This window comes from Melanostigma gelatinosum (assembly GCF_949748355.1).
Source record: "Melanostigma gelatinosum genome assembly, chromosome: 9".
NCBI lineage: Eukaryota > Metazoa > Chordata > Actinopteri > Perciformes > Zoarcidae > Melanostigma > Melanostigma gelatinosum.
The window spans coordinates 23,467,069-23,494,934 of record NC_136642.1 but is presented as its reverse complement, the minus strand read 5'-3'; the positions used below and the strand labels follow the sequence as shown (position 1 = coordinate 23,494,934).

The 27,866-nt window shown below is 45.1% G+C and overlaps 1 protein-coding gene across 6 annotated transcripts in view; it reads left to right on the top strand.

The window, feature by feature from the left end:
• Positions 1-27,866, top strand: part of ano10a (anoctamin 10a) — a 68,885-nt gene that overhangs the window by 3,319 nt on the left and 37,700 nt on the right. For 4 of the 6 annotated variants that reach the window (XM_079275532.1, XM_079275530.1, XM_079275531.1 and 1 more), the window contains 11 exons: positions 2,259-2,393; positions 5,018-5,137; positions 5,318-5,502; positions 5,679-6,063; positions 6,821-6,876; positions 6,969-7,043; positions 7,459-7,647; positions 7,766-7,957; positions 8,307-8,435; positions 16,928-17,044; positions 26,831-27,085. In XM_079275532.1, coding sequence (XP_079131658.1) covers positions 2,259-2,393; positions 5,018-5,137; positions 5,318-5,502; positions 5,679-6,063; positions 6,821-6,876; positions 6,969-7,043; positions 7,459-7,647; positions 7,766-7,957; positions 8,307-8,435; positions 16,928-17,044; positions 26,831-26,872 — 1,625 coding nt within the window. In that variant the 3' untranslated portion in view covers positions 26,873-27,085. Of the gene's footprint in view, positions 1-2,258; positions 2,394-5,017; positions 5,138-5,317; positions 5,503-5,678; positions 6,064-6,820; positions 6,877-6,968; positions 7,044-7,458; positions 7,648-7,765; positions 7,958-8,306; positions 8,436-16,927; positions 17,045-26,830; positions 27,086-27,866 lie in introns of those variants that run through there. The other 2 variants (XR_013772266.1, XM_079275533.1) reach the window with 2 other exon arrangements.

Genomic DNA, 27,866 nt, shown 5'->3' with positions numbered 1-27,866 from the left:
AAGATGCCACATTGTTTCAGGGATAGTCAGCTGTAGTGTCTATCTAACTATAAAGCAAGGAATCTCTGTGTGTGTGTGTGTGTGTGTGTGTGTGTGTGTGTGTGTGTGTGTGTGTGTGTGTGTGTGTGTGTGTGTGTGTGTGTGTGTGTGTGTGTGTGTGTGTGTGTGCGCGTGTGCGTGCGTGCGTATATATACATGTGTATATATATATACACATATGTATATATATATACATATGTATATATGTGTATGTATATGTATATGTATGTATATGTATATATATCCGTATATATATATCCGTATATATATATATATATACGTATATATATATATATATATACGTATATATATATATATACGTATATATATATATACGTATATATATATATACGTATATATATATACGTATATATATATATATATATATACGTATATATATACATATACATACATATACATATACATATATATACATATGTGTATATATATATACGTATATGTGTATATATATACGTATATATATATATATATACGTATATATGTATATATATATATGTATATACGTATATATATATATATACGTATATATATATATATACGTATATATATATATACGTATATATATATATATACATACATATACATATACATACACATACACATACATATATATACGTATATATATACGTATATATATACGTATATATATATATATATATATATATATATATATATATATATATATATGTATATACCCACGTGTGTCTGTGTGTCCTTCGTTTATCTCGAGAGCAACTCATCCGATCTACTTCACACCTGGCGGGTGTGTTGCTGGGGACCCACGGTCGCGCAGTTTCGCCGTTGAGGCAATGTGGACGTCCGACACGTTCAAGTTTAATAAACAAGGGCCAGTGCTCTGTGCGGCAGTGGGGGCGGGGCTTCAGAGCTCTGCACACTGAGTTCTACATGTAGTTGAACATCCACGCCACAAACCGACGCTGCACTAGTAATGCGACATTTCTGGATACACAATATCCATCTGTACGCATTGCAGAGCAAATTACTTTTTCAACAGGCAGGAAGTAAGAACAGTAATGTTCCTACAGGCCATTGTATTTGTCCACAAGGGGGTGCTCAAGGATTATTTATGCCCTAATACTGACCTTTTGAACATTCGCTACTGTGTTAAACACACCAGAGCTAGGTTGCGTCCCATGGCAATTGTGAACATGCCCACATTCTCAAATGTTGGTCTCGCCGAAAACATAGCAACGTAGCAACTTTCCTGCTTCAGCTCCCGTTCCTTAAAGCAGCTGTGGAGACTGTGGCTGTGTGGTGGAGCAGGGGCATCCTTCAATCAAAGGATCAGCGGTTCGATCCCTGACTCCGCTAGTCCATGTCAACGTGTCCTCGGGCAAGGCACTTAACCCCAAATTGCCTACGTGTATAAATGGGCAAGTGGCACCTAGCATGGCAGCCCCTGACATAAGTGGATGAATTCATCATTTACCACAGTGAACAACTAGGATTGAGACATCAAGTTTGAAACATATTTACAGGAAAATACGAATTTATACAAAAAAAGAAGTGGCACCAAACATTGCGATATTTCGGAGCTCCGCCTAAATTTCTCAAAAGATGCTTTCTGGGTCGTCGGAGTAACGAACGTGTTGCGCAGCAACAACAACCGAACATGTAATGAGGAAGTGGATCGGATGAGTTAATCACGGAGGCAAAGATGTTACCACAGTTTTTATTTATTTTGAAAGGGCAACTGGGAAAGTCCAACTTGACAGACCAATAGTGTAACTTTATCACTCACTCAGTGACAGACTTCTGAGACGTTTTTAGTGCTGGGGGCCAGATTTCTCTGTTTTAAAACATTATGAACTGACTGAAGTGATAAACCGCAACTAACCGGCAGAGAAATCAATAATGCAGTTAATTCTTCGTGTCAGCCCTAAAGTAGTGAAGGTAAAGGCTGCTTGATATTACAGTATTATTGCTGCATTTCAACAGGTGTTCCAGCATGCAGCTGATTTCTAATCGTCGCAGCTCTTTAAGTCTTGCAAAGAGCTCCACAATCAAAAGAGCTGGAAAGTGAAATGTAGTGTGATTGACACACTCTGGTCGCAGTTTGAAATCAATGGCCTCACCATGAAAGCCTCTGAGCTGTTTGAACATGCCTTCCGCTGTGAATGTGGCGGTGTCTCCGTGTTTGCTGCTTGCGTCTGATATGATCTGCCGTGTCTCCACAGGGGACGGAGACTCCTTCCTCAGCATGGCCGAGTGTCAGTACATCATCAAACACGAGCTGGACACACTACGGGCCAAAGACGAGACTCATGTACCGGGATACAACCAGGTCAAGCTCTACCCCGGGAAATCCATCAGTGAGTGTCCATCCACCTCTCACCCTGTCACTTTCAAAATAGGCTGGTTGGATGAGACAAAGGCAGACATGCAGTTTAAATGAGCTCCACATGAGAGTTCATCCTTATTGCCCGCCTCTAGTCGGTGAGCTGACTGACAGAAAGCAAATCGTCCATTTTAATCATCTGTTAACCTCTTGATATTTCCCCAAACATGAGTTAGTCAAAATAAATTGTGAAAGTGTAAAAAGTCTTCAAACATTATGATTCAAGTATTTGATGGCCATTTCCGTGTTTACTTATTTCTCATGAGTTGTTGCTGCAATCTTTTGTTTGTTGCAGATTTGGTGCTAAATATAACAATTTTTGATATTGATAAAATTATCAAATATCCCTCCAAAATACCACATTAAGACACCAAGACCCTGAGGAACACCATGGAAAAATTCATGCTGTGATTTGTTGTCAAGAAGTTCAACTTTTGACATTTGAAGATTTCTGCAAGAATTGCATTATGTTTTCAGGGATTGGATGGCGAGCGCTTCTGTTCTGGAAAATGCTGCTCAACCCCGTTATTGTCATTCTACATTGGAAAGCCATACATCTTCTGAATGCCCTGTGCCTTTAGTTTGTGTTTATACAATTTCATGACGTATTTTATATCGTAGAACAAAACATTCAAATCTGCTCAGCTTGTGTTAACCTTATTTCAGACATCCAACCAAAAACAAATGATCCATATAGGACACAGCCCTAATGGTAACCATTAACAAACAATAACCACTGAATAGTGAATCATACTTCTTATTATATTTCCCTTCTTCCTGTGGCAGCACTACTTTGCCTCCTCCTCTCCTTTTAGAGCAGACTGAACACAGCCTGTCTCTCCACTGCTGCCCCTCTCTCTCTCTCTCTCTCTCTCTCTCTCTCTCTCTCTCTCTCTCTCTCTCTCTCTCTCTCTGTCTCTGTCTCTGTCTCTTTCGCTCTCCCTGTGACTGCAGTATGGAAACAATAAATATGCAAATGCCGTGAAATATCCCAAAGCGAGATAAGGACGCAATGAACTTGCAGTGGAGATAGGGTGCCTCTATTCAGCGCTGTTTATTTGACAAATGGTGTTAAAGCAGAATGTAATCATTCTCGACAAATGATGCACTCAAGAAATGGCAGATGGCACGATAGAGCTTTCATGTACTCGTATTTAGTCGCTCTGTATGAGACAATGGAAATGATTGGTATAGACGGTGCATTGTGCACAATGGGCTGGCTCACAGCTGTTGTTTGCCTGTCCTTGTTTTATAAAATGAAGCTGCATGTTTTTGTGGTTGGGAAAGTGAGTTCTGACAAACAAAAGCCAGGGGTAAAAATGCAGCAAGGCTGTTTTCATGTCACTCTAAAGTCAGTGAAACATCCTCCAAAGAATTCAAACTTTGAGCAAATAAAGATTCACCCAACAACCTATCCACATAATATTTTCATTCATCATGACTTTCATTGCTAAAGCTGATATTATGATGCTGGCTAAGCCCATTACGATAACGTCTTGTGTTTTTAAAATTGCAATAAACAATATTATTGTCATTATAATACCATTTTATGCCACTGACACGATAGCATAATAATGCACGTTCACCCTTTAACTTTTACTTCTCAGAATATTCAAATTTACGAATTGGAATGTAACTTTTTTTTGTTATATCGAAATAAGCACTTAAGGCAATCCGGTTTCTCAATGGTTAAGACCTTTGTTCACGCAAAGGAGAAGGGTTGGATTGGAGCCGCGGCCACATGGATCATTGGTTAATCAACACAAATGCCCATTCATAACTACTGACTTAACTACTGACTGTTTGCTTTATTGTCCTATTTGTGTCAGTCAAATCATTTTACCACTATTTGTGAATATAATGAATGAGTGTGGGGCTCATTTCTTAGTTTTACGTTAACGTAAGCAATTCGTGCCAACTCGAGCAAGCGTCTAGCAAGAAATTCAACATCCATTGAGATAAACATTGTAGTAATGTCCTTACAACATAACATGTGAATAAAGCTCATCATGGTTTGTCTTCTGCTGTCGTTTCTAGTGCATCTTTGCGATGAAGTGCGCACTGTACATGGATGTGCTGATTACCGATTTAAAGTAAGACTTAGCATTAGCTAGCTAGCGCACCACACGTTGCTCCCCCCCTCCCCCCCACTGGCAGACGAGTCCACTGAACCGTAGTGAACAGTACTTTAATATTTATCAACCAGAACCAGCTGCACACTGAGAAAGTAGAAAAAAAAGTTACGGTAGTTGGTATCTTGTACCAAACGAGCCAATCAAAGCAAATTAACAACATTCTACCTTTTGAGTCCAACTCTTCTTTAGCGTTAACACAAAATGATCCCAGTGCGGCTTTGACAGCAACGGACAATATCCAGGTCAGCAAAAATGATAGAGGTCATGTCCATATGTCGTTGGATAAGTCGATAACGTAAAAACGATGGAGGTCGTAACCATATACTGTATTGTACGATAAGTCGATAATGTAATTATCGAGACAGGCCTCATGACGGCACTGAAGCCAGTCGGTTGCAGCAAAATTGAACGGAAAAAGTGACATCACAGGAAGTAGCCGACTGTTTTCTCATTTGCATCCTAGTTCGCAGACTGCTGTCCAAGGGGATCCTGATCCAAGTCTTTCCTCTCCACGAAAAGGAGGAACTGAAGAGGCTGTCGTTTTCTTGGTACCAAAAGGTGAAGCTGTCCTTTCAGCCTCTCGGTAAGTCGACGAGAGAGTTACTCTACATGATGACTACCACATGAAGCCCCATTTGCCTTCCAGTTCAGAGTTCTCAACCTTTACGGATGTTTTTCCCTCTTTTTATTTCTCTTCAGTTTATTTTTCCTGTCATATTTTTAAACGACTTGCTTTACTTTTATCTCCATTCTCTAACCCCAGATGACATCCGCCACTACTACGGCGAGGGTCAGGCCCTCTACTTTGGCTTCCTGGAGTACTTCACCTTCGCCCTGGTGCCCATGGCTCTCATCGGGGTGCCTTACTACCTGTTTGACTGGGAGAACTACGACAAATATGTCATCTTTGCTGCGTTCAACTTGGTCTGGTGCACTGTTATCCTGGAGGTACGGACAGTGATTGCTTCTGCTTACAAGTCACTTGAAGGGGAATTAACAATCTCAGGAACTTTTAAAGAAATCCAAATGAATGAAAGGAGCATGATACATTGTAGTTTGATTGAATAACATTCCAGTGAATGCTGAGTAACCGAAGAGCCCCAACTTTCCCCCCCCCCAACCAGTTGTGGAAGCGTGGCAGCGCCTCGCTAGCCTTCCGCTGGGGCACACTGAGCAGGAAGAAAGCCTTCGAGGAACCTCGGCCCGGCTTCCACGGCGTCCTCGGGTTCAACCCCGTGACGGGCCGCGAGGAGCCGCTCTACCCCAACACCAAGAGGCAGCTGCGCGTCTACCTCGTGTCACTGCCCTTCGTCCTGCTCTGCCTCTACTTGTCCCTCTACATCATGATGATCTACTTCCTGATGGAGGGATGGGTGCTGTCGGCCCACAACGCGGAGCCCACGTTCTGGACAGGAATACTGTGTTTCATCCCCAGTATTATCTACGCTGTGGTCATAGAGATTATGAACCTCATCTACAGATATGCTGCTGAGTTCCTCACTGAGTGGGGTGAGCAGTCCTGATCGTTTTCAATGCTACAAAATCCACACGCAGAAAGAGTTTATTTAACTTGCTATTTTTAAATAGGATAGGAGAACTTCACAAAATGAGCTAAATACAACTTAATGTAAGTGAAGTTAACAAATAGATATAAGAGAGACATTTTCACGCTTGGCTCACGGGAGAAGTTTCCGTTGGTTGCAAACTACAACCTCACCGCTAGAAGCTACTTCACATTGCCCCTTTAAGTCAAACTTTACAAAAGTATTTATTTCTATTACATCGACTCGCCCCGACACATCTGTGACACTAAAGGGACAGTTTACAGTGTTTAGAAACTCTTTAAAGATGGCACAATTCAGGTAGGGGTGAGGATGCACAGACTGGCTGCTTGACATATACCTGTCTGGTTGGCGCTCTTTAGTTAGTTTGGTTGTAAATGTTTGGACGGGAACAGACACAGGGAGAGCTGTTTGTGCTGAGGAAAAGACCCCCAGGGTTTTCTGCGCTTGGGCTTGGAGACGGCAGTAAACGTTCTCCTATATTTCAGTTATTGGACACAAACATCGGAACACATTAGGAAGGAAACATTTCGATTGTTTCCTTTAGGTTGGCCGGCAACATGAACTAAAATGCAGATGGGATTGCCCGTGATGTGTTTCTATATATTTCCGTAGGACGAGCGAGGAAACGTGCTGTGGGTGAAATGGACTTTATTGGTGTCACTGACATGCTAACACTTGTGTTTCCCCCTCTGTGTCTTTAGAGAACCACAGGCTGGAGTCTTCATATCAGAATCACTTGGTCCTTAAAGTATTAGTAGTGAGTATTAATAATCACATTTTGAACACATGATGTCGCCAATTTCATCCGTCAGAGTGCAGCTAACACTGTCTCGACTCTTTTCCCCGCAGTTCAACTTCTTCAACTGTTTTGCCTCGCTGTTCTACATCGCCTTTGTCATGCAGGACATGGTGCTGCTCAGACATGTAGGCCTACCTTCCTCCAGTCCTTCCTTTATTCCTTTCAGGTTTCTTCCTCTTTTTGTATCATCATCTTCCTTCTTTGTGCCCGTGTTTTGTTTTTGTCTAAATTGACTTCTGTTTCCTCGCTTCCTTCCTTGGTTCCTTTAATATTTCCCTTCTTACATCTTTCCTACCTCTGTTCTTTCTTCCCTCTTGCCTTTTCTGTGTTTCTTTCCTCCAACATTTTTTGGCTTCTCACCTTCAATTTATCTTCCCTTTCTCACTCTTTCCCTCTTTCATTTCTAACTTCACTTTCTTTGCAGTTTTCTTTTCTCCCTGTTTCCCCACTTTTATTTACTTTCCTATTCCATCCCCCTTTCCTTACATATCCCTGCCTCTCCTCACCCCACCTGCTTTTCATGTTTCCATCTGTATCCAGAGTCTGGCCACGTTGTTGATCACCAGTCAGATCTTGAATCAGTTGATGGAGGCCTTCCTGCCCTACTGGCTCCAGAGGAGACGCAACAAGAAGATGATCCGCAAAGTCCAGAAGAGAAAAACCCTGGAGGACAAGGAGCTTCCTCTGGCCGATCAAGTCCGGCTGGAGGCCGACATGAGCACCTACTTGGTAGGTGCAAGCGGACTACGAAAGCCTTTACATGATATTTTTCTCACTCGTCGCTCCGAGTCCATTAATGTGTGTGCGTGTTGGTCAATATGTCCGTCTGTGCCTCCATCTCTCCTAGGGAACCTTCGACGACTACCTGGAGCTCTTCCTGCTGTTTGGCTACGTCAGTCTGTTCTCCTGCGTCTACCCTCTGGCTGCCGTCCTGGTGGTGTTGAACAACATCACAGAGGTTTACTCTGACGCCTTCAAGATGTGTCGTGTGTTCAAACGACCCTTCTCGGACCCGGCAGCGAACATCGGAGTCTGGCAGGTGAGACGCACGGACCGCCGGCTCGTTCGTCAACAACAATCACTTGCGCAGCTTTTAAGCATTGATCTGATTTTTCTCGACACAAAAGGAGACAGTTGATATTATTTTTAGGAACTGAAAACACACAACCTGATGTTCTTTATTTGAAACACTGACCGTGAGAATATTACTCCCCCCCCCCCCCCCCTGCCGGGGATAAAATATTGTTTCTATTCCGAACACTGCCAAGTTGATTAAGAAGAAGATATCACGTACTCGGCACTGTGGCCCAGCTGGCAAAACAAATACAATGGTTTTCCATTTGTGGGACTAAGCCGCTGACTGCTGCCGTCTCTCTGTCTGTGTCCAGCTCGCCTTCGAGGCCATGAGCGTGATCGCTGTCGTGACCAACTGCTCGCTGATAGGCATGTCTCCACAAGTCAAGGCTTACTTCCTCGACTCAGACACGCAGCTCATACTGTGGACGGTGGCTGTAGAGGTAAATTCACACACACACAAACACACATCAGTAATGATCTACTTCTCATTTCACTGTGCTCTAGCTCCGCTTCGTACTAAATCCTGTAGTGTTCTGCATTACAACGACTGGAACCTACATGATTGTAATGGACGGATGGACTTCATTGAGCCCGAATGGGGAAATTATTTTGTTCCAGCAGCAGCTTATCAAGGCAATACACAACAGTAAATACTCAGCAAATAATTCAACATATCTACACTGAAAGAGAGATGTATATCTATAGAATGCATAATATACAGAATATATTAGAATACACTATAGATATACCAAACTATTTCAACTAAAATATAAACATAACATACTAGTTATAGTGTGCAAATTTGTTGCGGTTTAGTTTTTTTTAATGCAATGAGGCCGACTGAGTAGAAATATGTGCTCATTTTGCAATACATGTGCATGTGATCATGTGTAAGGTTATTGAAGGGGCAATAAGAGTAGAGTATGGTTGAGACAGACTGGAGTGTTAGAGGGTTATTGCTTTGGGCAGGAGAAAATGTCCTGTGTCGGTTCTTGTGACAGCGAAGCTGAATCAGTCCGTTAGAGAGAGAAATGGTAACGGCTCAAAAGGGCAAACATATTGTCCACGGTCAAAGACAGGGGACAAAATGTCCGGGGACTCAATTTATGTCCAAGGCTCCATGACTACACAACTGTTCCACACTGACTGTCCTCTCTACAGACATTATAAACCAGGGGTTCTCCACCTTCCAAATAAATGAGAAAAAAAACACATGACAAAAAAGGGGAAAATGATTGGCGTGGTGATATTGAAACGCACTGCCCATTATTAAAATAACACATTTTAAGTTGCCGTTTTCTTATTTCCTGGGTGATTATGGAGCCCAGGAAGCAGAGGGACTGCACAGGCTGCGTTCTTCCTGAAATCCACAACCACCTCAACTGTGTTTAGAGCGCTGAGTTGTTCTGTCTCAACGTACAGTACCAACGAGAACAAGAAGTCGTTTCATATAACTTCAAAATGTCTTCAAAAGTTGTGTTTCAACAGTTGCAACATGAGAGTGAAGGCCACACGCATGTAACACCTTATATATTTAAGGCCACACGCATGTAACACCTTATATATTTAAGGCCGCACGCATGTAACACCGTATATATTTAAGGCCTCGCACATGTAACACCGTATATATTTAAGGCCTCGCACATGTAACACCGTATATATTTAAGACCACGCACATGTAACACCGTATATATTTAAGGCCTCGCACATGTAACACCGTATATATTTAAGGCCACGCACATGTTACACCGTATATATTTAAGGCCACGCACATGTAACACCGTATATATTTAAGGCCACACATGTAACACCTTATATATTTAAGGCCACGCACATGTTACACCGTATATATTTAAGGCCACACATGTAACACCTTATATATTTAAGGCCACGCACATGTTACACCGTATATATTTAAGGCCACACATGTAACACCTTATATATTTAAGGTCACGCACATGTAACACCTTATATATTTAAGGCCACGCACATGTAACACCTTATATATTTAAGGCCACGCACATGTAACACCTTATATATTTAAGGTCACGCACATGTAACACCTTATATATTTAAGGCCACGCACATGTTACACCGTATATATTTAAGGCCACGCACATGTAACACCGTATATATTTAAGGCCACGCACATGTAACACCTTATATATTTAAGGCCACGCACATGTTACACCGTATATATTTAAGGCCACACATGTAACACCTTATATATTTAAGGTCACGCACATGTAACACCTTATATATTTAAGGCCACACATGTAACACCTTAAATATATAAGGCCACACACATGTAACACCGTATATATTTAAGGCCACACATGTAACACCTTAAATATATAAGGCCACACACATGTAACACCGTATATATTTAAGGCCACACACATGTAACACCTTATATATTTAAGGCCACGCACATGTAACACCTTATATATTTAAGGCCACGCACATGTAACACCTTATATATTTAAGGCCACGCACATGTAACACCTTATATATTTAAGGCCACACATGTAACACCTTAAATATATAAGGCCACACACATGTAACACCGTATATATTTAAGGCCACACATGTAACACCTTAAATATATAAGGCCACACACATGTTACACCGTATATATTTAAGGCCACACATGTAACACCTTAAATATATAAGGCCACACACATGTAACACCGTATATATTTAAGGCCACACATGTAACACCTTAAATATATAAGGCCACACACATGTAACACCGTATATATTTAAGGCCACACATGTAACACCTTAAATATATAAGGCCAAACACATGTAACACCGTATATATTTAAGGCCATGCACATGTTACACCGTATATATTTAAGGCCACACGCATGTAACACCTTATATTTAAGGCCACACGCATGTAACACCTTATATATTTAAGGGTAATATGGAGGTGCAGTCTTGCTCTGTGCCTGTAGATGTCTTCAACAAGGTTCAGTTGATGGAAATCTTTGCTCACTAGATGGAGTCAGAGTCCAGACTAGATCCATACAGGTTGAGAGAGAAGGAGTAAGCGAGACACGGAGGGAGGGGGAGAGAGATTTCATGTGCATTAATAAGTGTGTGTATTCTACTCATCATTGTTGTTCCCGCCCCCTTTTTCGCTGTCTTCTATTCAGACAGTACACACACACACACACACACACACACACACACATATATATGCACCTCATGCCTCCGGAGAGAAAGCTCAAAACAACAGCACAAACGGAGAAATAGCAAGGACATAGTGAATATGGGGGATGACACTCAGGATCAGGACATTCATATAGAAAACATTAGGATGCTTTTGCACCGCTTCACAAAAGCTCCAGAGGGGGACGATTGTTCTAACCGTCCAGCAGACTGTCAAATGCTCCATGAAGTCACACTGTAGCTCACTGTGCTGACGCAGAGGCAGAAACTGGGTCATATTGATTGTCTGCACGTTTGATTGAATGTGCGGTCCGTACAGCCGGATGACGAACTCCACTGTCGGTGGAAAAGTTGTTCGCTGTGAGTGATTTTTTTTATTTTTTATTTTTCTCTCCGTCGGCAGCTGTCTGGATAACCTTGTGTTTAATTAAGCCTTCCCTTTGGTCAGAGATAGATTGAGTTGTTTCTGCCTCACTCTGCCTCAATGCAGGTTTAGAACACTGACTTCATCCCAGGAAACTGCATCTGGACAGACTTTTCTCACTCTTATGGTTGTTGTAGTAGTGACTGTTGACAGTGTAAGTCAGAGAGATGAGTGATACCTATTTCTTATGTATTAATTAGAAACAACCAACATTAAGCAGATCCTCATTTTGCTGCAGATTCCCCAAACTGTGAGATGTATAAAAGACAGGTCATTTATTAAGCACATTTCCTCCAGCCCCACCTTCAGGACACGACATGTCAACTTTAACAGACCAGTTGTGTTACTTCGTCTTTTTTAATCATAACCTTTAATGTCTACCTCAGGACAAACTTAAAGGGCAGCGTTGTTATTTTCAACCCCCTACGTTCCTGTGTTTTTGTGTCAGACGGACTAATGGGGGACAACATGTTTCGTAATTGGTCCACTGTTGAAGGAGAACACTGCAGACAGCAGCCGCTAAACAGGCTGGAGTGTAATCGCTCGAGGCGACTGTCTATGTACGTCCACTGAAAGTGGCTGTTTTTGCCACTAACAGATTATTATAAATGTCTGATAACATGATGGAAAGAACCCCACAGAGAAATAAAACCCATGTCTTTACCTGTCGCTTGATCCAGTCTGTTTGTTATTGTGTGTCTCGTTCTCCCTCAATACTGCACCAATTTCAGAAAATGTTGTTCCCATTAGCCACTTGGACACAAAAACATGGGAACATAGGGTTCAGGTTTAAAAATACCCTCCAACCCTTTTAACCTCACTGCTGCTTGGTTTGGGTTTTAATGTCCGGACTCCAGTGTTTTAGGATTTTAGTCTTGTCGATTTAAAAGCTCGGCCGAGGAGATTGACAGGAAAGTGAGGCCTTCTCGCGCTGACGGGGAGCATGGCGCCTCTCGTCCATCCCTGCCTCCCTCACGCTGTCTCCCTCACATGACTTTTTATGGCAGCAAGTTTGCACGCCGACCCCCAGGGCGATGTCCCCTGCTTGACTTATACTCTGCCCCCCACACCTGAGGAAGGAGAGGAGATGAGGCGCTGTCAGCCACCCATCCTGCACACACTGACACACTGGATCAGTTCGACGTCTGCACGAACACGTCTGTGCACGCTCCTCTTTAATAATATAATGCCGAGAGAGAGAGAGAGAGAGAGGTTTTCTGATCAACCCGACTCACCGGCTGATTGTACATCCGAGCACGTTCCTCCCGTCACCATCCAGTGCGTTTCTCAGAATAGAGCAAGCAGGCTGTGAAAGAGATGGGACGAGCAGAATAACGATAGCTCGGCTGGAAGGTTGTATAATGTTCAGTGTTCCAAGCGGGAGCCACAGGCGGACACACACAGATGTCGCTTATTGACACAACATCACGTACTGTTTTTATTGAAAGCCGTTAACAGGCCAGAGGGTTCGTGTATTTTAAGTGTGTTTTTCCTCCAACAGTTTCAGATTTCACTTTCTCAGGTCAGTCATCATCTTTGAACCTCCTTTTCTTTTTTAGAGAAGGGGTTGAAATCGAATCAGTCAGCCCTTCTTATCATGGTTATAGGGCGAGGGCTGGCGGGAGGGAGAGCAGCGTCTCGTCTCTTCCCAGCAGCGCTGCCATGATACCTGAGTAATTACTATACAGGGCTCACACGCATCAGTGAGCAGTAACCAGGCAACCGGCCGGCGACTGAAGCAGAGACCTTCCCTCAGCGTCTCGGATCTATCTGCTCACAAACAATGACGGTTCTAACGGGGGCCTAGTGGGGGCCAGTGCCCCACTCATATTGAGCCCGGACCCCCCTCCAGACCCCCCCCGGACCCCCCTCCGGCGGCGAATACGCTTGTTCATTTTTCACCCCGCGTTGATCTCCAGAGTAGGGGATTTGTATTTATGTCGGTTAATACAGAATGAGTTTAGAACCACCACGTCTGTACAGTACAATATGCAGTTTACATTTGACAAAACCGTACGCAAGAGAACAGAATTGTATGATGGATGAATAGCCTGTGTGGTGTAATTGTTGGCCTCCTGGACCGTCCTGAACCAACAGCGCAGGTTTTCCCTTCAGTCTTTGTCCAATCACGGCCAAAAAAGCAGAACATCTTGGATCTGCATACTGAGGAGCATTTGTAAAGGTTGTATTCATTAATAGGACTATTGGCAGGAATCTGGCGATTCAATACGTATTGTGATACAAGGGTTACGAGTCGATGTATTGCAATACTGTGAGAGGCAATATACCGAGAATTGTTTCATTAAATTGAAGGAGAACTGTCACAGTTAAAGAACACGCTAACATATGCATCACATTTGAGTAAATGCAGTTGAAACCGTTGTATCTGCGTCAGTGTTCAGGCAGTTTGAGTTGAAGACGGATGAGCTCATTATTTGGCAGAATGTGCTTTTAACACATTGAAGCTCGATAATTGCTGACTGGTTGTTATGGCGAGTATGTTGTCGTGTTTCTGGCCACCTGATGAATCAAACTCTCCTTTGAGCTCTGGTTCGGTCTCACCAACCCATTAAGAAGATGCTGCTCCACTATGTTCAGCAGCTCGCTTCTTACTGTCAGCTGCAGGTTGATGAGACTGATGAGACTGAACCTAGCAGTAACTTTGTGGGCCAGAAAAATGTGCCGAAAGACGCTAAAACACTGTGAAGACAGACCGGCTTTAAATGAACAGTATTCTATTTCAGTAAGACTTTATTCATTCGAGGTTCAGCAGGTTGATTTTACTATCTTTAGTGTAAAAGGTTCAATCATAATTCTGTTTAATGAAGTCTAGACTGGTGTCCCACAGTTTCAGTTCAACAAAGAGAAACACGTTGTCATCATAGTAGCTGAGCTTGGTAATAAAGGGGCCATTGTGTTCTACTTCCATCTGGCTTTTGCCAGTTTGTCTGTTTCTCCACCATTATTTTCCGCAGCCCACCACACAGTAATCTCCTTACACTGTGTTCTTAGATAATCAGATTATCTTTTGCCCACTGGCAACTGCAAAAGCACTCGACCAGGACTCAGCAACTCACCAGTAATCTAGCCTGGCATAGCGTGTGTGTGTGTGTGTGTGTGTGTGTGTGTGTGTGTGTGTGTGTGTGTGTGTGTGTGTGTGTGTGTGTGTGTGTGTGTGTGTGTGTGTGTGTGTGTGTGTGTGTGTGTGTGTGTGTGTGTGTGTGTGTGTGTGTGTGTACGTCTGCTCTCATGGCTAAAGATGATAGTCTTTGGATCAGGACCCCCACTGGGTTTTAACGAGACATGGGGGATCATGTAGGTGAAGGAGAAGACCAGTCAAGTTCCATGTAGCGATGACAATGAAATCACCTTTAAAACTGCATTTGAATTTCCATCACATCCTTTAGTGTCCGAATATATTGTCGGACCTTGAACAGAACAACATTTCAGACGTCACGTTCTCAGGCGCCGTCCTCTCAGTCTCAGCTTAACCTTGCGCCGCTGAATCACTCAGAAGTATAAATTAGCCTCCAATAGCATTAGCAATCAACTAAGAGCCGGCGTGTTTATTGTGCACTTTCCATCAATGTGACAAGTCTCCGGGTCAGGGGTTTCTTCTCTCGTTCCGTGGTTAATGAGCGGAGCTGCTGTGCTGACTGGAATGACAAGAAATCTGAGTTTCTTAAGCCAGAAATGTAAAAAAAACCTTTGAAACGGCTCAGGACAGACCTCTACTCACCACCAGGGCTCATAATTACCATTTCTGTCTCACAGCTCATCGTGGAAGTAAATCGAGGCAACGCAGTTCATCCACACATTTTCCAAAAAACCCTCACCTTGTGTTACCTGTGCACAAATAATCGTGCACAAATGAAAAAGTCTCCAAGGAATGGTTTCAAAAACGTAGGTTAACAACCTTGGTTAAAGAAGCATATTACCTCTGGAAGCTCATAATCATTCGTCTCACCCAAATCACTTGGATCTACAAGCCAGAACCCATTTCTGTGAAGCAGTCTGCCTCCGACCTGCTCCCCGTCTACTGCAGCATGCATCGGTCCATTACCCTGATGAGGGGAAAGGGTCCTCAATCAAAGGAGCTGATGGCAGTTGGCGGTGTGTGTGTGTGAGTGAGTGTGTGTGTGTGTGTGTGTGTGGACGGTGGCAGTTGCGAGCTGCTTGCTCAGCATTAATGGCCGTGAATGTGTGCTGTCATCTTCATGGGAAAGCACACGTCCTGCTGATTCAGGTGTGTGCAGGTCACCTGTGTCTGATAACCAGAGCAGCTGAGAGAAGACGTGTATGATCACACTATCTGCTGGGTAATAGTTGGTGCTGTGTCAGCAGTTTACACACGTACCCTCATATAGCACATGTACTTTAGACCAGAGAGTGTTGGAACACCAGGTATATAGAATATAGAGGATGGTTTATTGTGATATTTTTGTTCAAAGAAGTCATTCGTACTATCTGCAATAGGACGGTGATATGTTGGTTATTGTTTGGCTCTGGAGTCCGTCATATTGAATTGATCGTAGTAAGTATTAGACTTTGGTGGTGACGGTCACTGAGACCTCACGTGCGTCCCATTCTCGTGAACGTCCCAGGAAACAACGGGACGGAATTAAATTTCATCTGTTGGTAGTTCGAGGTCAAAGATCAGGTGACGTCTGACTGACCAGATGCAGACTGGGTATAAGCGTTGCCATTGGCAGCACATCACATTGTCAGCAGCATTGTCCTCCACCAGCTGCTATCTGCGCTGTGGCAAGATCACCGTCGCGGCGTCCTGTGCTCGGCGCCGGCCAAGACGATTGTGATCGGTTTAAAGAAATACAAATAAGGGTTTTCTCCCTCTATACCAGAATGACAACGTGTTGAGTCAGCACTTTCTTTAGCGCTACCTCAAGATATTTGTGCTGACATTTTGGACGGACGTGGATGTAAACTCTGACTGGATGGTGGATGCATAGAACCTCAAGGAGGCCTTTTTATTTATTAGCTTCATTTGTACACAAGTCGATATCGTGGGTCTAGAGTCGCAGCCCTTTCATGCATTGCTCCCAAAGTCAGGGACAGGCCGGCAAGATAATGGTCATGTGTCTCACTTGTTGATAAGCAGACAGAATACAAAAAGCCTCCCATACAAGCAAGGTCACCCGGGAACTATTGCTACAAAGTGTCCTGTATCCCATAAAAAACAGAATCAAGTTATATCCATCTTTCTTTCAGAGCATGCCCCCCTTACTACATTCATTTTTAAAGGATGAACATAAAACAGGGTCTAAAGTATCTGTTCCTCCATGTGATGTGTCTGTTGTTGTGTGATTTCAGCATGGGCTGCTGGCCTTCAAGTTCATCCTGACCTTCCTCATCCCAGATGTTCCCAAACACATCCAGATCAATCTGGCCCGCCTGGAGTTTGAATCCCTGGAGGCCCTGAAGAAGAAGGTAAAACCCGACCACACCGTCGCTTCAACGTAAAGCCACTCGACAATAACAGCGATGACTAATGAGAGAAAAGTGCAGCACAATTAGACGATTGTAGGCTTCTCAGGTTTAGAATATCGGAACCAATTAATATATTTTAATGACGGAACAAGCCTGTCATGTTGTGATGGAGCCTTTATATCGTTACAATAACACAACGAGTCTTCGGCAAAAGGTTTGTGAGTGGATGTCTAAAAGAAGCAGCTGAGTAAACACAGAGGACACAACGTCAAAGCCTCCCTAATCTATGCTGCGCTGTCCACAGAAGGGCAGAGAAACAGAACTTCAGTTACTTTCATTAGTGAGAGAGACGAGTGCAACAAGATGAGCTGTTTCTGAAGACTGATGAACTGGATTCAATTTATCTCTGCGCTTGTTTGCTGCTGTTAAAAAAAGAAAGACTAAAAAAGAAGAGTTTGTGAAAAATCCAGACCTTGAAAGTGTCTATAAATAGACACGGGTCTTTAAAAGTGCTTGAATTTATATATTTTGTGCAGGAATATAAGTTGTGATGTTTTTATTGACTATGTACCAGCACAGTTGAGAAGTGCTCACACAGTCCAGGCTCTCTGTGTTGAACTCTTCTGTAGAGTTCTCGTGTTGTTGCAGTGATGAACTCAGACTCTGCCGTGTTGGGTCTCTGCATTGGAGGGTCCTGGGCTTGGGACATCCTTGAGTTTTATGTCTGAGAAGCAGCGGGAGCTCTTGGCATGTTATCCGACTTCCAATGAAAGCCCCGCATGACTACATAGACACGTGCCCTGACCTCTAAGAATGACAGAAGACCATGAACAGATCTCTCAGCACTCGATGGTGCAGACGTGCTGTGCTTCTTAAGAAGGAGCAGCACACACAGAGGGGAGGTAGTCTGATCCCAGAGATGCTGACAGGGTGTCAGCCTCCGCCGCACAGCACCAGGTCATGTCTGACCCCATGAAGGAAGGTCCTGCTGGATGTGTTGTGGTGACGGCCTTCAGAGAGTTTGTCCTGATCAGCACTGTGATCCAGTTCAAACGCTGAGTGACCAACGGGCTGGGTCTTCATATCGAAGTCAAGGACCCTTCCTTGGTAGGACCAGGACTGGTTTTCTTTCACACATGGCATCAACAGTGTGTGTGAACTTCAGCATGTTCCCAGATACTAAAACCTCCCACAGGCTGATCACAGAGGGAAACGGATGGCGTGGTTTCAAATGACTTCAGCCTCGATCAGCAGGAAGCCAGATTCACACAATTCTCCTGCTTTGGAAAGCTGAGCAAAATATTCAGTTTCCACTCCAATGGAACAAACCAAGGAAAGCGGCAATCATCAGCACACTTAGACAGCTTAACGTCACTGACCTGCAGTGGGAATTCATTGCTTTAAAAGCAAAATGGTATACAGTGTATAAAAGACCTTTTACTGCAGAGTCTTCAGCTCAGACGCTGCTGGAGAAGACTGCTTGGTATTAAAAGCACAAATAAAGTCCACACATAATGGGCATGTGAGCATGAGTCCATTGTGAGGGACTAGCTGTCTAACAATAGACTATGTTCAATTTTGTTAATGTATCAATTCCTAAAATCATTTGAATGAATTTTCCAGTGATCCTCTACATGCAGGACATGATGTTGGATGTTCTAAGGACATAACGTGATCGATCAGAGCGCACTGCTCTGTTCACAGTTCTGAACCTTTATGCATATGGCGGCGTGTTAATACTTTCAATACCACTTAATAATACTTTTACATAGGGGTGTCATGATGAACCGGGATAGAGAATAATTGAATAATCTCTCACCTCTTAAGTCACGTTGTTCTGCAGCTCTGTTCCAGACGCTCCCTCTACTCGTGTCTTAAGAGTAATTCATCTGATAAACAAACTAAGTTAAGAGATAATTTGACTGATCGCATTTCATTTTTCTAATTTTATATAGATATCGCAATAATATCGTTATCGGCAACTCTGTTGGACACAATAATCCTGTAGTGAAAATGTAAAATTGTTACAGCCTTAAAATGACAGAACAGAATTGCAATATATGGCAAAATATTGCAATATATTGAATCCTCCACCTGTATCATGATACATATCGTATTACCAGCATCTCGCCAACACACAGCTCTACTGGTGACCATGTTAACCAAGTTCTTCTTGTATGACCTATGACCTCAGCTAATCGCTGTATAAGCAGTTTTATTTGTGTAGATATGATCCTCGTACCTGCATACATTGCAATGGTATTGCTGATAGAGCATTCTGTCCTGCCCTAGTCTTCTATGGTTATCTCCTCACACATACATGAGGACAGACGTGCACACACACACACACACACACACACACACACACACACACACACGTGTGGTGGTCCCGTTGAGGCCGTAATAACTCCCTCGTCAGGCTGCCAGCCTCCCCACACAACGTACACAGCGATGTTATGCCTGCGTCCATCACAACATGCTCGCCCATAGCGTCCCATTTAGCATTAAGTATGAGCTCTTGATGTCTGTCCCAGAGCACTTTGCCGAAGACAAATGCTGCCCTATGTTAATCGTACTGACACGGCTCCTCCGCGGTAAAGCATTAGCTCGCTCGGCACCGCAGCCATTTGTTTGACGGAGGCTGACGGAGGCTGACGGAGGCTGACGGAGGCTGACGCAGGCTGACGCAGGCTGACGCAGGCTGACGCAGGCTGACGCAGGCTGAGTGCTTCTCTGATGAGCTGTTTGGCTCTTGGTTCATCATTTCTCTCATGCGTATTCTTTGTCATACTTCTGCTGCTGCACAGTACGCAGCCATTGCTACATGTTTGACTCTTCACATACAGCTTCCCCGTCCCCAGTGTACGTAGTCCGGTCGTTGTAACACAGGTCACACACAGATTGTAGGTCAGCCCTAACCCCTGAAAGGTCACAATTCACATTGTTACGTTAGTCTGTTAATAAAAGTGCAAGTTAGTACAAGGCTGGTTTATTCCCTGTGCTGGTGACATGCGTGCCATGGCCTGCTGTATCCTTGTGTTTCGTTGGGTTGATCAGTGCCGCTCTGTGGTCTCTTGGTTCTGCAGAGATCGCTCCGTGGAGGGTGAGTAGCTCTGGCTGTGTGAGTTTGGGTGATGTTTGGAGACTGGAGTGACGTTTTCAAAGGGTTTTGTCTTTTCTCTGTTGAGCACTTGGATGCTCATCTAATCTCCTAACTGCTGTGGTTTGTTTGTGAGTCTGTGATGTAACATGAGTGAGTTTGGATGTTTAGCAGAACCCGGACAGAACCGGGATTTAAGCCAGTCGATTTAACAGTCAGCATGGCATCATACTTAACCTCATCACAGGTCATTCACTCAAGTTCAATGTGTGGCTTCCTTTTCCCCCGTGGCTGGTTGTAGAGCCCTGTTTGCAGTGGATGACAGTCTGTTTGACCTCAGACACACAGGCAGACCGACAGGAAGTCACTGTGACCGAGTTAGAGACGAATGAAGGTAGTGAGACTGCTGGACGATGCACAGCATTACAATGCATTGACTGAAGCAGACAGAAACACAGTCGAGACGGTTGGGGAACAAAATGAGACTGCGTAGTTAGAAGAACACAAATGTTGCAGAAACATTTATATTTGGGTTTTGATGATGTCATTTTCTTTTTGTGGCGTTCAAACTAGTGACGCCAGAGTTGGTGCGCACATATTACAGGAGGAGGGAAAGAACTACAGTCAGACTCTTACCTTTCATCAGCAGACATTGACCCTCACGCAAGAAGCCCTGCTGTGAAGAGATTCATTCTAAAGTGGAGCTCAGTGAAACTTGATGCTAAATATATTTTTAAGCGACAAAAATGTTGCACTTATCCTCCATGAACTGAAAACACACTGAGAGAATTACAGTTCTTAGATACACGGACAAATTCCAGACCTGTCAATCACAGTAAGCCCCGCCCTAAAGCATCCCCTGCTTTATGGTCTGTGTGACTCTAAATGGACCATCATTTACTAAATGAACATCATGCTGTATTGAAGAAGACTTGAAACTAGAGATTGAGACCATAAACTCATGTTTACAATGTTTACTGAGGGAATAAATCAAGAGAGAAGTAGAGTCATTTTCTCATAGACTTCTATACAACCAGAGGAGTCGCCCCCTGATGGACACTAGAGAGAATGCAGGTTCAATGCACTTCTGCATTGTTTCACTCTTCAGAACCAGAGGTTGCTGCCTGGTACAAACGCATGTTTGACTTCTCATCATAATACCTCAATCTGAATGAATTTTAAATGACAGAAATGAACTAAAATAATATTCTGTTCACCATATCATCATCATACTAGCTGAGAGAAGCTTTTTAGACTTCATCATCTTTCTCAGCAGACGTCAGCAGATCAACTTCTACAGATGAGTAGTTGCTGACAGCTCCGACTGCAGGCTGTGGTATCAATGTAGCTGCTCATTGGCTCTGTGCCAACACGCACAGACAGTCACAGGAGGGCATGGAGGATGAAGTGGTGAGGGAGATCTCACGTTCCCACAGCAGACACTTGATCAGATGGACAAGTGACTTTCTTGGCTGCACTTCTCCAGCTACAAGTCACCTTCACACCGCCATCTGAGCAGATCAATCACAGCAGAAAGAACACTTCATACCTCAACCCTGACTTCATCAGACAGAGTGGATACAGCTGACGGCTTCCATGTGATGTCATCCCAGTGGATACATGTGCAAAGACGCTTCCTGACAGCATCCCTGTATTGTACACATGCCTCCATGGACTGTATGAAAAGATGGACGATGCGTCTCCCTTCCTCCCACTGTACGAAAATGAAGCCAAAATAACCTGGATACGGGCGCCGCCATCTTGTGCAATTGGAGCCAGTGTCTGCGCAGTAGTGATCGGGAAGTGAAGCCGCGGTATCGAGGTCCCGACCATACACCAGCCACGAGCCAATCACGAGCCGAGCACGGCCGCATCTGGCTACTAAGACACAACAACTCTCCATAGATCTTCATGAATACATTTATCATCAAATGGACACGGCAGGCTCGTGATGCGTGTTTAAGAAGCGTCGTCTGTGTGTCTGATACAACAAACATGGCAGTATGACGGCACCGGCTAACCTATGGAATAGTTGCTAAGCTAGCAAGCAACACGGTCAGTGACTATGAACCATGTACTATATATAAGGATATTTATATACGGTCTATGTTTGAACCAGACAATCACGATTATGGAAAGTTTCTGAAAGTTGCATCCCGCCACGGTCCCTGAGCCTCAGGCTTACACACACTTTTTATAGCATCAGATAACGAATTAAAACCAAATTTATCTGAAAAAGGAACTCGTGAATAACGTCAGCGGGATATAAACTACCAAAAATGACGGAAACCATTGCTGGGCAATGTTTGGCTTTTTATTTTGGCCCATGTCTTATCCGCTAACATGTAGGGGCGGGTTTTGTGACCTATACTGCAGCCAGCCTCCAGGGGGCGATGGAGATATTTCATACAGCTGCCATGTGGACCACCTTCATATACGGTCTACGGTCCAAACATCAACTGTACTGACGCAGACGCTAGTGCTGTAGGAGCGAGCGTTTATTTGATGGCTGAGGGAGTGAAGTTGTTGCTGAGGTGAGCAGGGAAAGGTTGGTGTGAGTTCATCTATCAGGATCGGTTGAGCGATGCCACAGAGTCAAAGGTGAAGAGTACGTGGTAGTTGCAGTATATTATGTCACGGATTACTACAAGTGGTGGGTGCAGCAGAGGTCACTGTCCCTAGTGATGTCTAACAACGCACCGGCCTAAATGTATACAACGAGCGCTTGGGCTGCTTCTGGATCGCTGTTGCCGGACTGTAAAGAATTTGATTCAGTATCAGGCTTTGACCAATAAACTTCAGTATGTAGAGCTGAAACAATTAGTGAACTAATCGATTCGTCGATGGCCGACGAGTGGCGCCTCTTTTGATGATGGATTAGTGGTTTAATGCTGCGGGTAATGTGAACATTTGCTGCTGGGATTCAGCAGTGTTTAAGGAAAGATCCATTAAGGCCGGAGGCCTCCATCAGACAGTCACGCAGGGATAACAACTCTCAGCCTTCATGCTACATGCAGAGTGCTGTCATCCCAGCGAGAGCCCCCCCCCCCCCCCCCCCCCGCTTTGTTTTAGTTACCGGTTGATTGTTTAGTCCTATAAAATAAGAAACGTAAGTCAGAGCGTCTTTAGCTTCTGCACTGTGACGTATTCTCCAGTGAAACAGAATGTTTGAGCGGCGTGCGGTTGCCAGAGAGGTTTAAATCATATCCTTGGCTTTTGATTGGACCGCTAAAAAGGGGGCGGGTTTAGAATGTAGTGCGCTACGGAGCACTGTTCCACACACACCTATAGTTCACTTTATTATATTTTACTTCATGTTATATTTTCTGTAAATTGAATTAGTTTCTACTTTGCATTGTTGATTGTTGTTCAATGTTACGCACCTCCCATCATGTCAAATTCCTTCTATGTTCAACATACGATGGCAATAAACGGATTCTGATTCTGACCTCCCTTGTCGCTAAAAGTTGCAGATTTATTGATTGATGGATGGATGTCGTGATATTGATGGTGCTAGCGTACGTAAGCACACGTCGTATGTAGTTTACAGAAAGAAAAGATGATTGGATTTTGATATAACTCTGGATGTATTGAGATTTTGTGTTACGTAGGCACACATATCACCAATCTTTTAAAAATGTAAACTTTAGTTTGAAACTCTCCTGCTCGGCCAATAAGCAGAAGCTACAGCTCACCAGTAAACCTTCAGCTCAGAACTCGTTCAGAACTCTGTGGAAGAAGTAATCCCGCCCTCGGGCCAATAGGAAGCTCCCTCTGTGCACGCTGTGGTAAACTGCATTAGAGGGGCACAAAGCCACCGCTCCGCTGACACGTGTCCTGCTGCAATAGTGACTTTTCAGTTCAGTGTTGCAACAAACCCTCAAGTATCTCTTGATGTCACCAGTGAGAGTTTAGAGGTATTCAGTTAGAGCAGTTATTATCTTTTTACTGTGCAAACCCATCCCCCCAGAAATCCCTAAACAGCTGTGTGCGTCCTGTTCATTAAAACGGATTCGTTCTCCGGATTCTCCGGTCTTTCAGTTCATTATTAAAAAGGCTTTAATTGCCTCTTTTGGTGTTTAGCCCCCTTGAAGAATCCGCTCAGAGGGCTAAACGGCTGCCTCAGCACAAGCCCCTCCGTGGAAACAGTCTGTGGGACAGAAGAACTGGCCGCTTCGCGTCTCGCCAGAAGCGTGAAAGAATAAATAGATTACAAAGTAACTCTGATCAAGATCAGGCTCCAGAGAAGCGGAGCGTCTTCAAAGCCGCGGGGCGTTATTAGAGAGCAACCGGGACGCGCTGGAGAGCATCAGGGCCAACCGGCTGTACAGTACGGCCCTTATTCCCCACACACACACACACACACACACACACACACACACACACACACACACACACACACACACACACACACACACACTCTGTCTTGCTGTTTTCCGCTCCCGTGGAAAAACCCCCAGCGGTGTTTGGACAGCTGCGAGTATATCCGCCCTGTGTTTCAGGATCAGGTTTTGGCTCGCGGTGCAGCTCCGGCTCCTCTTTCCCTCTAAAGCTGTGCGCTGTCAGCAGAGCGCGCTAACAAAACCCGTCTGCCGCTCCTGCAGGTCTCTGCAATACAGAGAGCTCGTCCTCACTCTTCAGGGCAGACCCCCACGTCCTCAGGACAGACCCCCATGTCCTCAGGACAGACCCCCATGTCCTCAGGACAGACCCTCACGTCCTCGGGACAGACCCTCACGTCCTCGGGACAGACCCTCACGTCCTCGGGACAGACCCTCACGTCCTCGGGACAGACCCCCACGTCCTCGGGACAGACCCTCACGTCCTCGGGACAGACCCTCACGTCCTCGGGACAGACCCCCACGTCCTCGGGACAGACCCTCACGTCCTCGGGACAGACCCTCACGTCCTCGGGACAGACCCTCACGTCCTCGGGACAGACCCTCACGTCCTCGGGACAGACCCTCACGTCCTCGGGACAGACCCCCACGTCCTCGGGACAGACCCTCACGTCCTCGGGACAGACCCTCACGTCCTCGGGACAGACCCCCACGTCCTCGGGACAGACCCCCACGTCCTCGGGACAGACCCCCACGTCCTCGGGACAGACCCTCACGTCCTCGGGACAGACCCTCACGTCCTCGGGACAGACCCCCACGTCCTCGGGACAGACCCTCACGTCCTCGGGACAGACCCCCACGTCCTCGGGACAGACCCCCACGTCCTCGGGACAGACCCCCACGTCCTCGGGACAGACCCCCACGTCCTCGGGACAGACCCTCACGTCCTCGGGACAGACCCCCACGTCCTCGGGACAGACCCCCACGTCCTCGGGACAGACCCCCACGTCCTCGGGGCAGACCCCCACGTCCTCGGGGCAGACCCCCACGTCCTCGGGGCAGACCCCCACGTCCTCGGGGCAGACCCCCACGTCCTCGGGGCAGACCCCCACGTCCTCGGGACAGACCCCCACGTCCTCGGGACAGACCCCCACGTCCTCGGGACAGACCCCCACGTCCTCGGGGCAGACCCCCACGTCCTCGGGGCAGACCCCCACGTCCTCGGGGCAGACCCCCACGTCCTCGGGACAGACCCCCACGTCCTCGGGGCAGACCCCCACGTCCTCGGGACAGACCCCCACGTCCTCGGGACAGACCCCCACGTCCTCGGGGCAGACCCCCACGTCCTCGGGGCAGACCCCCACGTCCTCGGGGCAGACCCCCACGTCCTCGGGACAGACCCCCACGTCCTCCTCGCTCACGTGGAACGCCGTTTTTAAAACACTGCTCTGAACGTAACGACATTGTGAGAACCGAAAGAGACATTGTGCCTCTGGGTGACACAGGTAACACTGGAGAGTGAAGAGGTGTCCACTCAGCATATCATGCATTGTTGTTCACCAGAATCTCACTTGCTGTTCTCCAGTTGACTGTCTGAGTTGGAATAGTTCGAGTGAACACTGGATCATCCAGAGTTAACCAGGGCATGACTGACGGTGACATATGGGTACATTTTTTAAAGGCCCTTGAGGCAAAACTGATTTGCGATATTATTATATATTAAATATAAACACAACTCTATTCACTGTGTGGCTCATTTACTCGTTTATGCCGCTTCGGATTTAATCCAGGAAGGGAAGCGGGACCGAGCAGCCCCTGGCACGGTGAGCACACAGAGGGCGTAACGTCGACTGTCTCCCAGACTCTCAGCGGTTTGGTTGAATTTAGCGTCTTCTTATCTTGCTGTTACTTCGGAGTTGGTTACTGATTTACTGATCGTGCTCTCAGGGGCCCTGAACCTTTGAGGCTTACTGAGGCCGCTCCATTGTAAGTAAAGTGAACTGACGGATGTTTACGACACACAGATTTTACTGTCGGCCTTCGTTCTCTCCTCCTAATGGGTCGGTTTGGTTCCGACCTGTCTGATCTCCAGTCAGCTTGACGTAGTGTTAATAACGGCACCAATGAGACAAACGGGTGGAGACGTCCTGTAAACGGCACCAGGGCCCACAGAGCTCCTCCTCAGCTACGTGCACATCGTCAGTCATCCAGAGGGCTGATTCCAATAAACTGCACGGCTACTGCACCAAAGCAGGATGGATGCCAAGTCCTTTTAAATGAATGACCGGCTGACCGGCACGTTACTGCAGCGGAACAAATCCACATCAACCTGTCGCTGTGTTTCAGAAAATGCTCGAGGCCTCGGAGGTCAGCAAGACGGTCCAGTGAGGAGGAGAGGAGGACCTGCAGACGGTGACGGACCGCCGGCACCCGCTTCACACTGTTCATACAGGACACACGTACGTATAGACCACGCCCCTTTGGAGCTCGTGGGGCTGATTTTATTTTACGCGGGGTCGTGCTGCTTATCTGCAATATCTTCACAGCATGAAGACCGAACAGGGCAGCAGACGGTTGTAGACTCATAGCTAGTGCGTCATGTTGGTCTCTGGGGGAGATGTCGGGGGGGGGGGGTGTACACATGAGGTAGACGGGGGATAAACAGGTGGTGAAATCACAGATGAATGCTGTATTATGACGTACTGTAGCTAATATGTGATGGTGAAAGGACTCTTTCTGTCATGCGTGTTCTGTTTGGGTTGAGTTGAATCAGGACTGATGTTTGGAATGATTTCAGACGGATTATCCAAATGTTCACGTTTGTCCATCTGCAGTTATGAGTAATGGTGTGAACACAGTAAACCAAAGCCTCCAGTTATCCGCCGACTGGTTAAACTATTAAAGCTGCTCGTTGTTGACGACATGTGATCATCTTGTATTGTGCACTCCAAGTAAAGAAGCAAATAAAGCCATAAAGGTCCAGTCTCCTACGCAAGCGAACACCTTATTGTGAAATCTCTACTGAATACGTCGGTGGTGTTGAAATGTTAAACGCTATTTTACTTTGAAAAGCATCTTTGTTTATGTGGTCTGAATTCTGCTCTTTGGACTTTTCTTGAGGTCATTTCAAAAAACTTCATTCGTTAAAATAAATGTTTAAATGCTCACAAATTAAGAAAGGAAATGAAATAGTCTGATAGAAATAAGAAGCTATAAACATGTTGCTAAAACCTTTTCATTTTTGGATGTATGATTGTAATTAAAATCCTGAAAAAAATGACTGTTACCAAAATAAGATTTAGAAATTGAAACTTCAATGTGTGGATCCCAAGAAGAAGCAATCAAATGTTGAATGCAGTCATGTAGGGTACTTATATTCCAA